General features: G+C 47.3%; 1 protein-coding gene across 8 annotated transcripts in view; it reads right to left on the bottom strand.

Moving 5' to 3' along the window:
• Positions 1–710: 710 nt before the first annotated feature.
• Positions 711–14,545, bottom strand: part of LOC105495067 (enoyl-CoA hydratase domain containing 2) — a 49,748-nt gene continuing 35,913 nt past the window's right edge. For 4 of the 8 annotated variants that reach the window (XM_011764240.2, XM_071092901.1, XM_011764237.2 and 1 more), the window contains 7 exons: positions 12,960–13,046; positions 11,749–11,841; positions 10,270–10,326; positions 9,884–10,071; positions 3,334–3,384; positions 1,918–1,965; positions 711–1,085 (listed from right to left, as the gene is read on the bottom strand). In XM_011764240.2, the coding sequence (XP_011762542.1) occupies positions 1,008–1,085; positions 1,918–1,965; positions 3,334–3,384; positions 9,884–10,071; positions 10,270–10,326; positions 11,749–11,841; positions 12,960–13,046 (602 nt within the window). In that variant the 3' untranslated portion in view covers positions 711–1,007. The remainder of the gene's footprint in view (positions 1,086–1,917; positions 1,966–3,333; positions 3,385–9,883; positions 10,072–10,269; positions 10,327–11,748; positions 11,842–12,959; positions 13,047–14,545) is intronic. The other 4 variants (XM_011764238.2, XM_071092898.1, XM_071092899.1 and 1 more) reach the window with 4 other exon arrangements.

The following is a 14,545-nucleotide window of genomic DNA, read 5'->3' as shown; positions in this document are numbered from 1 at the left end:
AAAGAGTCTCCTGGAGGCTAGGTGTAGTGGCACACACCTGTAATCCCAGCACTTTTGGAGGCCTAGGTGGGTGAATTGCTTGAGCCTAGTAGTTCAAGACCAGCCTGGGTGACATGGCGAAATCCTGTCTCTACAAAAAATACAAAAATTAGCTGGGCATGGTGGTATACGCCTATAGTCCCAGCTACTCCAGAGGCTGAGGTGGGAGGATCACTTGAGCCTGGGAAGTGGAGGCTTCAGTGAGCTGAGATCACACCACTGTGCTCCAGCCTGGATCCTGGGTGGCAGAGTGAGACCCTGTCTCAAAAAATAAAAAGATTTTTCTGCCACCCTATAGTTTACAAAGGGTTTCACAGTGATGATTTCATTTGGTTCTCACAAAAACACTGTAAGTTAACAATTAAAATGTATTTATTGACTATGAAGTGTTTTTATTTTGCTAAATCTTCACGAGTTTTGTTTTGTGGGTGAGGAAGCTGAGGCCCCGAGCGTTTAAACAATTTGTCCGAGGTTATACAGCAAGTAACTGGCAGAGACTGGGATCTGCAGTTTGACTCCTGACACATGTTCAACCAATGTCAGAGTTTATTTATTACCTCTGTTGTCCACAGGAAGAAACTAGGGGTACCTTAAAATCTTTTGACAGCTCTAGTGAGTGAGTGCCTGATAACTGAGAGAGGTCAGGGGCTGAGAGCCAATGAGACCAAGACTCAGAGAGATCTAATTTAATTCTTTATCATTCAAGTAGAGAGACAGGCATTTTCCAAAGCAAACCCAACCCTCGTGATTATTTCTAGCCAGGGTGAAGCTAAGGAAGGCAGCAGTAGGTGGTAGGATCAGCATCTTGGTTCTAGGCATCACGCCAGTCATTTGATCTCCATCATCATCCTTGTGAAGAAACGGAAGCCTGGAGAGGTGAAATAATGAAGGCAGTCCGGCCACAAATCTTCCTTCTGGATCCTGCTCTTCAGGGCATGCATCTCCCAAGCTGAAGGTTAAAGTGGGGGTCATTCACCAACAAATGTGGGGGGCCGCTTCTCCCTGAAGGCTGCCATGCCCTCTAGCCGGTCCCGGGTTGGAATGTTCTGCAACAAGGTACAAAATACTAGTTTTGGGGGAGCAGGGCCGGAGGCCCAGAAAGAGTTGCTTAAGCTTGTCCAGCCCATGACAAAGCCAGGGTCCGAGTGTTTCCATTGTCTCTGGACTCTGGTCTTGAGGCATGCAAAGGTGTAAGCCTCCGTGGCTGCTTTGTCTCCTGGGGAAGACAGGCCAGCCTTTGTATCTCTGCGCCCCATCGGCATTAGCCTCCCCTCGCACACTGCTTTCATGCTTTCATGCCTCCAGAGAGCTCACTGCCTTCTGCAGTGTCTGACGTGAGGCTGCTCAGTAGAGAAGAAAAATTCTTTACAGTAAGAAATCTGGCTTTGAATCCAGGTTCACACTAGTTTCTCCAAGTCCCAGCACCCCTTAGGAGTATTTTGGGTATCTGTTAACCTGGAGATTAGCATTTTTTACTCACCCATGAGTAAGAGATTTAAGAGGTCAGTCCCAAGTGTACACCCTTACATTGAACACAGCTTGCAGGCTACAACCAAGCCCTTGACCTCCCAACTCCAGCCTGGCCTTTACAGTGGCAACTGATACAGAGGCAAAAGAAGTGCTTCTTCCTCTTAAGGACCTGTGTTCTGTGATTCTCGGCATTAAGTGGGCAGGATGTACCCCAATACATTAGATGGTTGAGGGAAAAGTCCCAGAGAGAAGCACTGTGGCTCTCCTCAAGCCACTCCAGGTGACTTATGCGGGAGGATGGATGCGGTCAGACTGTGTTGAGAGGAACCTTCTAAATTGGTCATGTATTATACAAAGTCCCTCCAGCCTGGCCCTTCCTATGTTAACAAGCAGGCATGGGCTACATACCTGGGCATAGCACATCCCTTCAATGGCCATCCCAGATGCAATGTCCACCTGCAAGAAAGAAGTGCTCCCTGGATTGGTCTGACCTTGTCCATCTTCACCCACACTGGAAGCCAGCCCACCCTGTTACCTACAGACATCTCTATGTGAGCAGAGATAGCTATGAGAAGGAATTCCCTTCCTAGAGAAGGAACACCATAACTATGACAAAACAGTGCTGGGAGAAACCAGACAGACTGAGACATTTTGCCAGAGGAGTTCAGTGTTCCTCCTTCCCATCTGGCTGTCTCACCACGCTTCCTGTCACCCCTGTTAATTCCTGGACCTTTATGACCTCGCCCCTGGCAATTGCTCCAGCCTCTAGGGCTCACTGACTGGCACTTAAAAGCCTCGTTCTAAGAGAAGTACCGTGTGTGTGAACTTAATTTTCACAGCAAGGGTTAGTGTCCCTATTCTACAGCTGAGAAACCTGAGGCATAGAAAGGTGAAATAGTTTGTTGAAGTTCACAACAGTATGTGGAAGAGCAGGTCTTTGAACCCAGACAGCCCAGTGCCAGTGCTTCGAACTTGCACACAGTCCTCTTCCCTCACTCTCATCTGGTCGAGCTGCTTGCTTATCCTCCTCTGTGCCTTTGCTCATACTTTTCCTCTGGAATTCTTATCCTTCCCACAGTCCAACTGTAGAAAATATTCTTTAACCCAGCACTGCCCAGTATGGTAGCCACTAGCCACATGTGGCTGTCAAGCACTTGAACTGTGATTAGTGGGAAGGAGAAATTGAGCATTTTACTTTTAATTTAAAAGCCACACGTGGCTATCATAATGGACCACAAAGCTCTAACCTCTCTGGGGGTGTCAGCATGGTGCCATTATCCTAGATTTGTGTCTGTAGCTGCCCCCTCCCATCTTGGGGGCAGTGACCATGTTTAACTCATCTATCTGTATCCCAATTGCCAGCTTTGGTCTGGATTCAGTATGTGATGAGTGAATGGATGGGTGAGTTGAGGTGGGCAGATGGATCAGCCACACCCAAGGCATCACCCCAAGCCCTGCCCTGAGGCCACGTTACTGACTGCCAGCACAAACCTTGCCGCATGGACTGGGAGCCACACGGACCCGGGTTCTTCCTACTCACTTCCTCTGAGACCTTGGGCAAGTCATTTACCCCTTCTGAACCTCAATCTCCTCCTCTCTCCAGGGGAGAAAGATAGGATAGAATGTAAACAATAATATCATCTGGCCAAACTTCAGGTTGCAGATGGTTAAACTGGGGTAGAGAGTGAGGTCAAAGTCTGTTAGAAGAGTCCACTTCCTGAGTTCTTTCCAGCTGTGCTGTCAGTCTGTCTGAGCTCTGAAAGCACTGCGTCCCAGCCATGACCAACTTCAGTGGCCCCAAGTCCCAACCCAAAACGCTCTCACCTCCATTCCTCGGTCAATGGCTACTTTGCCCAGCCGCACAGCAATGGGGGCCTGGGGAAAAGCAAAGTCTTGGTTGAGGAGGGGCTCAAGGCTGATAGTTGCAGGTCTGAGGTGCACAGCTTTGTTTTGAAGGAGGGAGGCAGATGTCCGGGTCTAGTTCCAGCCATTCTACTGACACGTAGTTTCTTTAGCGTTAGTCCTATAACCTGTTAGCTGAGGTTCTTTTTCCATCATGAAATAAGCCAGCCTCTGACCCTGAACACCTGGGTTTCAGGTGTCCTTCCAACATGCACAACATAACTAGTTTATAAAGTACTTTCCTCCCCACGGACTCATCTAATGGTGCTACCCACACTTCCAGCTGCTGTCATCACTGATCACCCATTTTACAGCTGGGAGATTGCAGTGCAGGGAAGTGAAGCACTTGGCTGTGTTTATCCAATCATTGGTGAGACTTGGATTGGACTCCCAGCCAGCTTTCCCACTTCCTCAACCTCATTTCAGCAAATGCCAGCCTCTGTGGTAAGCAGGTTTTACGCCAGCAGAGTGAAACAAAGTCAGGGTTAGGAGCTTGGGCTTTCCAGTCGACAGGGCTGAGTTGAAATCCTGATCTGCTGGGCGGTGCAGGGGTGGGGGTGGGTGCATTTTAATACAGCCACAGAGAAGCAACAGTGTCTGCTTTGTCACTGGCCTTGGTTCCACACCAGCCCTAGCACTCCAGTCTCAGCCCCACTTCCAGGCAAGGAGGAATTACTCCTTACATCATATTATTTGAAGTGTTTAAAACTTGCTCAGGAAAAGTCAATTTTTAAAGTATATTAGCATAAAAACTATAAATGAAAAAGCTAGCTACATAAAAATGAAGAACTTCCAATTGGGAAAAACACCGTGAATGAAAGACAAAAGTAAAAAACTGGGAAAAACGGCTGGGCGCGGTGGCTCACGCCTGTAATCCCAACACTTTCGGAGGCCAAGGCGGGTGGATCACTTGAGGTCAGGAGTTTGAGACCAGCCTGGCCAACATGGCGAAACCCCATGTCTAATAAAAATACAAAAATTAGCCGGGTATAGTGGTGGGCCCCTGTAATCCCAGCTATATGGGAGGCTGAGGCGGGATGCTTAAACCCACGAGGCAGAGGCTGCAGTGAGCTGAGATCGGGCCACTGCACTTCAGCATGGGTGACAGAGTGAGACTCTGTCTAGAAAAAAAAAAAAAAAAACTGGGAAAAAGAATTATAATGCTTATGACAGATGAATGTCCTTGATTTACAAACATGTTAGTATAAAGTAACTTTTAAACCATTTACAAAAGCTTATGTAAAGGTCCTTCACCGGAAAAGAAATATGAACATGAAGGATGTCCAGCAGCTACATGCTTGAACGGCAAAACAGTGAGGTACTGTGCCCTTTCACCTCAGACCAGCAAATACTAAAATAGCAATAGGCCTACTACTGCCGAGACTGGGGAAACCAGTATTTACATACATTATTGATAGAAAAGTAAAAGAGTATGCCTCAGGAGAGCAATGTGGCAAAAACTGGAAAAATGCTGGTGTGCATGCTCTCTCAGAGCTGTGGCTCCTGTAGGCACTTTTATATTAACTCCACCTGTCTTGTGGTAGCAAAAAGATAGGAACAACAGAAAGGTTTAGTGTTGGGGTACTGGTTAAATGTACCCTAAAAAAGGGTAGGGAAGAATAGAAAACAAAACCTTTGTTTCGTTTTATTTATTTATTTTTTATTATTATTATTTTTTTGGAGACGGAGTCTCGCTCTGTCTCCCAGGCTGGAGTGCAGTGGCCGGATCTCAGCTCACTGCAAGCTCCGCCTCCCGGGTTTAGCCATTCTCCTGCCTCAGCCTCCCAAGTAGCTGGGACTACAGACTCCCGCCACCTCGCCCGGCTAGTTTTGTGTATTTTTTTAGTAGAGACGGGGTTTCACCATGTTAGCCAGGATGGTCTCGATCTCCTGACCTCGTGATCTGCCCGTCTCGGCCTCCCAAAGTGCTGGGATTACAGGCTTGAGCCACCGCGCCCGGCTGTTTCGTTTTATAAATGAAGGTTTATAAATGTTTTGTTATATAAAATGAAGGTTTTGTTTTCTATTCTTCCATGTGTGAATTATTTACTATGCATATTTAAAATTTGTTAGAACCAGATTAGCCTCGAAAGATATTTCTTGTCCTCTAAGTCATTAAAAGGAATTAATTTAAATATGTAAGCATATGTGCATAATACACGTCCTTCCATATGCAATGGAAATTTCTGGAAGAGTATGGAAGCTTAATAGTGATGATCTGGGGGGAGAGAGGGATTGGGGAATGAAGGGCTGTTTGGGTTGGCTTGTGACTGAAGGGTTACTGGGATGTGGGACTTCCACTTTTAAAACTGGGAAAGCCACAGGTAAACCAGGACTAGCTGGTCGTCTTGCCTTTGATTTTTACCTTATGCCCTTCTTACTCCTCTGTTCTTTTAGATTTGCTTGCCATATGAATGATTATTTAGGTAACTACCCAATAAAGTAATCTTAGCCAGGTGCTGTGGCTCACGCCTGTAATCACAGGGCTTTGAGAGGCTGAGGCAGAGGATTGCTTGAGCCCAAAGAGTTTGAGACCAGCCTGGGCATCACCGTGAGATCCCATCTCTACAAAAAATAAATAGCTGGGCGTGGTGACTTGCACCTGTAGTCTCAGCTACTCAGGAGGCTTAGGTGGAAGGATCACTTGAGCCTGGGAGGTCAATGCTCCAGTGAGCTGTGATCATGCCACTGTGCTCCAGCCTGGGCAAAAAAAAAAAAAAAAAAGTACCCTTTAATTAAAGAAAGTTAAAAATAGTATGTACATATGTTTGTGAGTGAAAACAGCCAAATTCTAGCCAAGTCAGTAGCTTGCACCTGTAGTCCCAGCTATTCAGAGGCTGAGGTGGAAGGATGGCTCGAGCCCAGGGCTTCAAGGCTGCAGTGAGCTATGATCGTGCCACTGCACTCCAGCCTGGGCAACAGAGCAAGATCCTGTCTCTAAAAAGAAAATTAAAAAACACAGCCGAATCCATTTCTCAAAGTGTAATGTGTATTTACTATTTAAGAAAGAAATCTGATGCAAACTGAGGATATTGACAGTTTTTTTCTGGGCTGAGAAAACTCTGGAACAATTTGCTACCCTATCAGAGTGATTTGTCCACTAGATGGTGGCCATCTACACTATCCCTGGCTCCCACCTATCTGGGAACCTTTATTCTGAGCACCCAGTAACATAGGTGGAAGTTGAAGTTTCGTTTTTCAGGTTGACCCAGAAGGTCTCAACTGTGGGATTACTCACGCCAGGACTTGTTTTTGGTAGACTGGTGTTTTGGTATACAAAGCTACTTTTAAGTACTGAAAATATCAGTAATTATATAGTACCATTATTTCAGTATATTTGGAAATCTGAATTGTTTTGTGATTGTTATTTAGTTAATGCAAAAAGACAAACCCTATAGTCTACAGGTCTAGGTGTGAAAGCTGCAATCAGCCACTCCCTTGAGTGACCCAGAGTTCTGTATTAGTTCAGAGACTTTCTAACCAAGTGTAATAGAAACCTGACAGCATTAATATTGTCTAGGCAACAGCATCAGACTCTTCATTTATATATGATGAAACTTAAAAAAAAAAGACAAATGCTTTCAAAAAGCTATAGTCCCTGACCCCCAAATTAAAGAAGATCTGTTTTAAGAAGTATTAGGATTATTTACATTTAAGAGACAGGAAAGAAAGGATTTTTGTTCAAAATTATACTATTTTATTTTATTAACAATCTTGCTCTGTCAATTGGGCTGGAGTGCAGTGGTACGATCTCGGCTCACTGCAACCTTCACCTGCCGGACTCAAGTGATTCTCATGCCTCAGCCTCCTGAGTAGCTGTAATTACAGGCATGAGCCATCTTGCCCAGCTAAATTTTATAATTTTAGTAAAGACGGGGTTTTGCCATGTTGGCCAGGCTGGTCTCAAACTCCTGGCATCAAGTGACCCGCCTGTCTTGACCTCCTAAAGTGCTGGGATTACAGCAATGAGCCACTGTGCCCAGCTTCTTTTCTTTTTTAATACAAGTGAGGTCTCACTATGTTGCCCAGGCTGGTCTAGAACCCCTGGTCTCAAGCAATCCTCCTGCCTCAACCTCCCAAAGTGCTGGGATTATAGGCTTGAGCCACCATGCCAAGCCAAAATGGTTACTTTTGTATGATTAATTCAATATACATCAATATTAAAATGATGTATGGTTAACTTTGTTTTGTGATATGTTTGTAAATGTTTATATTTGAAATGCATTAAATATTTAGTTTCAGTTTTTAAAATTTTGTACATATTTTACTTTTTTTTTTTTTTTAATTCTGAGAGAGTCTCACTCTGTCGCCCAGGCTAGGGTGCAGTGGCACGATCTCAGCTCACTGTAACCTCCGCCTCCTGAGTTCAAGTGATTCTCCTGTCTCAGCCTCCCAAATAGCTGGGACTACAGGCACATGCCACCATGCCCGGCTAATTTTTGTATTTTTAGTAGAGACGGGGTTTCACCATGTTGGCCAGGCTGGTCTCGAACTCCTGACCTCAGGTGATCCACCTGCCTCAGCCTCCCAAAGTGTTGGGATTATAGGGTGAGCTACCACACCTAGCTTACTCTCTTAAAATACCTTTTTTATATTGCATTCTGTATTGTGCAAAATAAATGCCAAAATACCAGTGTTGTTTTTTTTCTAATACTGCAATCACTCTTTGTGATCTTGATGAGCAACTCACTGAACTTTTATGGGTTTTCTCACAAATAAAATGGGGATAATCAACTCAACTGGATTGTTCTAAGAGTTGAGACACTGTATTAAGGCACCTAGCATTGTAGGCTAAGACAAATTTATTATAAATTAGTCTAACCTAGCTCCATTTCAGCCACTTTTAATCTTTTTTTTTTTTTTTTTTTTTTTTTTGAGACGGAGTCTCGCTCTGCCGCCCAGGCTGGAGTGCAGTGGCCGAATCTCAGCTCACTGCAAGCTCCGCCTCCTGGGTTCACGCCATTCTCCTGCCTCAGCCTCCCGAGTAGCTGGGACTACAGGCGCCGCCACCTCGCCCGGCTAGTTTTTTGTATTTTTAAAGTAGAGACGGGGTTTCACCGTGTCAGCCAGGATGGTCTTGATCTCCTGACCTCGTGATCCGCCCATCTCGGCCTCCCAAAGTGCTGGGATTACAGGCTTGAGCCACCGCGCCCGGCCCACTTTTAATCTTTATGGAAATTTGGGATTTCCTCTACTCAACCCCCTCTATCCTGGGTCCCCTTAGAGTTGGGAGAAGCCAGCAGACCCTCACAGGGCCTTGGAGACCCCAGCCAGCCAGATCCCAGATATCCCTGCTGAGGGCTTTGGGCCCTCAGCTGGTAGGGTTGTGCCTGGGCAGAGCCTAACCTGCTCCCTAGTACCTTTTTGGGGTACCATGCTGAGAGGTTATTATTTGAGGATTTTTTAATTTTTTTCTTTTATTTCAATAGATTTTAGGGAACAGGTGGCTTTTGGTTACATGGATAAGTTCTTTAGTGGTATTTCTAAGATTTTGGTACACTGTACCCAATGTGTAGTCTTTTATCCCTCACCCCCTCCCATGCTATTTGAGGATTTCTTTAATGAAGGTGTTTTTTTGGTTGTTTTTTTGCTTTTTGTTTGTTTTTAGCAATGGGATTTCACTTTGTTGGCCAGGCTGGAAGTGCAGTGGTATGATCAGCTTACACAGAGCTGCAGTAGCAGCTTTAAATTCATGGGTGCAAGCAATGCTTTTTCCCAAATAACTGGTATTACAGGCTCAAACTACCACATCTGGCTAAAAAATGAATCCTGGCCAGGCACGGTGGTTCATGCTTGTAATTCTAACACTTTGGGAAGCTGAGGCGGGAGGATCACTTGAGTCCAGGAGTTTAAAACTGCAGTGAGCCATGATTGCACCTCTGCACTCCAGCCTCGATGACAGAGTGAGACCCTGTCTCTTCAAAAAAAAAAAAGGCTTAATACATGTCCAGCATGTTGTATTTCAAGAATATCTCCAGCAGGCAGTATGGTAGGAAATATGGGTTGGAAGTTCTGTATCCATTTTAGAATCTTGCTTTTCAGTCTTTGGGGTTTAAGGCTGTGCTATACAGTATAGTAGCCACAAGCCACATGTGGCTATTAGCATTTGAAATGTGGCTAGTGTGAATGAGGAACTACACTCATTTTCTCTAATTTAAATCATTTGACTAGTGGCTCCCATACTGGATAAGCACAAGTATAGACCATTTATCTCATCTCAGAATGGTCTACTGGACAGTGTTACATTCGGAGGGCTTTCAAGCCCATTTGGTTCCAGTCCTTTGGAATTCCATTTACATTACATTTTAATTCAGAATTAAAATTTGACTTGTGTTTACTGGATCGTTAAACTCTGAAGAAGGCTAATCATATGTCTCTGGGTGAATGGAAGTGCAGCCCAAGGGGCACCCTGCCCGACACTTGCCTCCCCCATGACTCCGGCCCTCCCTGCGGTGCCGAGCTGTCACCACACCTGGGGCAGGATCTCCTGGGCCAGTGCTCGTGCCCGGTGGTAGGCGGCGTCACCCTCCTCGTTCTGGGCCACAGCGTGATTCACCAGCCCCAGTGCGTGAGCCTCTGTTCCACTAAGTCGTCGGCCCGTGAAGATGAGCTCCTTCGCCAGGGCCACCCCCAGACAGCGTGGCAGCCTCTGAGTCCCTCCTGCCAGGATGGAGGGGCAGGGTGTGAATCAGCATGGGAAGTGGGAATCCAGAGAAGGCCCAGGCTGGGACTCAGCCAAGACTTCTCAGAGGAGCAGAGTTCAGATAGGAGGGCAGAGCCCGGAACAGAGGGCAAAAAAGGAAAGCAGCGAAGGACCCTGATGGGGTGGATTTGGGCAGGTGCTGTAGTTCCAATTACCTGCCCCCGGGAGGAGCCCTCGCGTGGTCTCAATCAGTCCCATGATGGCCGAGGAAGCTGCTCAGATAGAACAGAGTGAGGCCTCCCTCCCCCATCCGGTCCCTCAGTGCTAATCCCTGGGACCGCACCTGCCTGTGCTCTCTACTCGCCCCTCTAGCCACTTCCCCCATGGTCTGGCCACAGCCAGGACTCTCCAGACTATGCCTTTGGAAGAGCCCTAGCCCAGAAGTCAGGAGCCCAGGCCCTTATCTCACCACACCCCTTTGGTGGAGTTGTGTCACCAGCAAGTCCCTCACCCTTCCCAAGCCTCAAAGGTGGAAGAAAGATGGCTGGCCCTCTTCTGTCTGCTTCAGAGAGCTGCTAAAGATCACGCAAGGTACGACTCTGGGAGCAGAGAGTTCCCAGGAGTGCCCCATACCGATTTGTGGATTACTATTAATAGGTTCTCTGGCTTAGCCCTGGCCTGACCTAGAGTGTCAGTGACTCCTGCTCCTGCTACGGTTGTCTCTCCCAGCTTTGTCACAGCCTGAAATTGCCCTGACTGTTCCAGTCCGTGTCCTGAGTTTTTGCTTCCTTCCTTCAAGAAACTTGCCTTGACTGACGCACGCCCCCAGGTCTGTCTCCTTTTCTGAATTCCCTCAGCATGGGCCATGTGAACGTGGGCAGAAGGGAGTGGGTTTTACATGGACTCCCTCGTAGTCTTCCCCAAACCATGTGAGTCAATCGCCTGAACATGGGCATGTGAGAAGCAGAGTTGGGGCTAGACCAGCCTGGTATTTTGGTGCCTGGACACCTGGTCAGTTCCTTCTCTTTGATCTGCATTGTGTAGACAGAAGCGACTTTCATGCCTGGAGTTACACATTTTTACATGTCTCCTGGGGTGGCAGGAGAGAGCAGGTGGGGGGAGAAGAGAGGACATTCAGACTTTGCCTAACTGCATCCAAGAAGGCTGCTCCTAACCACCAGGTCAGTCACCTGAAAAAATGATCCAGTTATCTTCTTTGTCTCCTCCCACTCTTCAAACAAAGCTCAATTGCTCAGAACAAGTAATGCAAATTTGGCTGGTGCCAGTATTCCTGCCCAGGCACCTTTGTGATGAACTCAGCCATTGACAAACTATCCCTGGGGCTCACCTGTTTCTGAAACATGGCAGATAAGTCTGACTTGGACAGAATGGGAGGATTGGACATTGCTCTTTGACCTCCTTGGCTCCTAAGAGCAATTGCTCTGAGGTTGGTCAAATATTCCCAAAATGAAGGAAACAGGTTCTGACAGGTCATAGATACTACAGCAGTTAGTGGCTGTACCAGGAGGGGAAGCAGCTTCTGCCTGAGCACCCTCTGTGCCCTGCCTTGCCTTAGTTTTGCTTTTGGTTTGAAGCCAAGAACAGTGGCTGACTGCAGAGTGCCCAGACTCACCCTGTTGCACTCACCCCCAACTCCCTAGCCCCACCCTCTGCCCCCAGTCCTGGCCCAGTACCTGCCACTCGGAGGTCACAGGCCAGGGCAAGCTCCAGGCCTCCGCCCAAGGCAAACCCATCCATAGCCGCAATGGTGGGTGCAGGGAAGGCTGCTGTGGAGAGGAAGAAGGGCTCAGCCTTCGAGGCCCTGGTGGGACCAGGACAGAGACTCAAGGCTGGGGAAGGGAAAGCTGGTTGGGACAGAGGCCTCAGTGGACCCAGGTCTGGGGACATTACATGGAGCCTCAGCCAGATTATCTTATTATTTATTTGTTTAATTTTTTTTTGGTACGGAGTCTTGCTCTGTCACCTAGGCTGGAGTGCAGTAGCGCGATCTTGGCTCACTGCAACCTCTGCCTCCCAGGTTCAAGCGATTCTCCTGCCTCAGTCTCCTGAGTAGCTGGGATTACAGAGGTGCGCCACCACACCTGGCTAATTTTGTTTGTTTGTTTTTAGTAGAGACAGGGTTTCATCATGTTGGCCAGGCTGGTCTTGAACTCCTGACCTCGTGATCCGCCAGCCTCGGCCTCCCAAAGTGCTGGGATTACAGGAGTGAGCCACTGTGCCTGGCCTCTTAGAAGCCAATTTTCCCTTTAGGGAAAGTTATGGAATCAGCCAGGGAACAGGAATGGGAGGATGGGCTGGATGATGCCTGTGTAGGCCTAATCTGCTGGCCTCCCTGGCACCTGCCTTTCTGTGTGCCAAGCCCTGTGCTGGGTGCTAGGAACTGGGAACACAGAATGAATCAGACATAGCCCTTGTTCCCATGGGGCTCAGTCTCATGGGGAAGACAAAGTGTATCAGGCATTAGTGACCCAGGATCATCAGTGCTCCAATAAAAGGAAGCTCGGAGGGTGGGTTGGGAAGGCTTCCTGGAGGAGGAGATACTCGGGGGCTTGAAGGATGAGTAAAAGTTCAAGTAACCAAGAAGGGGTATCCCAGGCAAAGGGAAGAGCAGTTGTCAAAGCCTGAAAGCATGCTTGGGGAAACTGACTTGCTTTGGAATGGCCAGGCTTGAACCCTGAGGGTAGACGCAAAAGCTGAAGAGCCAGAGCTCCTTCTCTGGGAGAATTGCCCTCTGTCATCCTCCCCCAACCCCCTGGGAGAGGCATCTGTCTTCCCACAGAACTCCCAACAGAAAGAAGACTCTCCTTAGATGCTGGTGGGGTGGCGGGGCTGTCATCGGCAGGGACCCCAAACCCCCTCCTCCACCCCACACCCAGATCCTCACCGATGTCATTCATCAGGCCCCGGAGTCGCTGGACAAACACCCCCACCTCTGCTTCACTCATCTGTTCCCGCTCCTTCAGGTCTGCACCTGCAGATGGCAAGGGGTTGGTACCAGCCCTCAGGAAAATGGCGGTTAAAGGATCCAGCAAAGAAGACCTGAGGACAGGCAGCCAGCGAGGAAGGAGAAACACCAGGAACCCGGGCAAGGAAGTCAAGGCAAAAGAGCAGCATCAAATGAGGGTGTGACAGCAGAAAGGTGAACTGGACTCCATCAAAACAGAAACCTGCTGTGCATCAGAGGACACTATCAACAGAATACAAAGACAACCCACAGAAATGGCTGGGTGCAGTGGCTCATGCTTGCAATCTTAGCACTTTGGGAGGCCAAGGCAGGTACATCACCTGAGGTCAGTAGTTCAAGACCAACATGGTGAAACCCTGTCTCCACTAAAAATACAAAAATCAGCCGGGCATGGTGGCAGACACCTATAATCCCAGCTACTCTGGTGGCAGTCAGGAGAATCACTTGAACCCAGGAGGTGAAGGCTGCAGTGAGCCAAGATCGCGCCAACTGCACTCCAGCCTGGGTGACCAGAGAGACTCCGTCTCAAAAAATAAAAAAGAAAAGACAACACACAGAATGGAAGAAAATATGTGTAAATCATGTATCTGATAAAGGATTAATATCTAGGATATATAAAGAACACCTCCAACTCAACAACAAAACAATCCAATTCAAAAATGGGCAAAGGGCCAGGCACAGTGGCTCACACCTGTAATCCCAGCACTTTGGGAGGCCGAGGTCTTGAATAGATATTTCTCCAGAGGAGATATACAGATGGTCAATAAGCACTTGAAAAGTTGCTCAATATCATCGTCATTAGAAAAATGCAAACCAAAACCACAATGAGATACTACCTCACATCTATTAGAATGGCTTTCAAAACAAACAAAAAGTTGGCATGGATGTGGAGACATGGAACCCTGGTGCATTGCTGGTGGGTTCCAAAAAGTTAAACAGAATTACCACACAATTCTAGTCCTAAGTATATACCCAAAAGAGTTGAAAGCAAGGACTCAAACAGATAGTCTCTCCTTATCCGTAGGGGACTGGTTCCGGGACTCCCTCAGATACCCAAATCCACAGATGCTTAAGCCTCTTGTATAAAATATTGTAGTATTTGCAATATGACCTATGCTCATGTATCCTCCTGTATACTCTAAGCCAGGGGTGTTCAATCTTTTGGCTTTCCTAGGCCACATTGCAAGAATTGTCTTGGGCTACACATAAAATACACTAACGATAACTGATGAGCTAAAAAAAAAAAAAAAAAAAAAACCACCAAAAAAACTCATGTCTTAAGAAAGTTTACAATTTTTTTTTTTTTTTTTTTTGAGGAGTCTCGCTTTGTCGCCCAGGCTGGAGTGCAGTGGCGCGATCTCGGCTCACTGCAAGCTCCGCCTCCTGGGTTCACGCCATTCTCCTGCCTCAGCCTCCCGAGTAGCTGGGATTACAGGCACGCACCACCACGCCCGGCTAATTTTTTGTATTTTTAGTAGAGATGGGGTTTCACTGTGTTAGCCAGG

Source organism: Macaca nemestrina, chromosome 1, assembly GCF_043159975.1.
Source record: "Macaca nemestrina isolate mMacNem1 chromosome 1, mMacNem.hap1, whole genome shotgun sequence".
NCBI classification, from domain to species: domain Eukaryota; kingdom Metazoa; phylum Chordata; class Mammalia; order Primates; family Cercopithecidae; genus Macaca; species Macaca nemestrina.
Note: the sequence above shows the minus strand (reverse complement) of the source record. Positions and strands in the feature narration are given on the sequence as shown.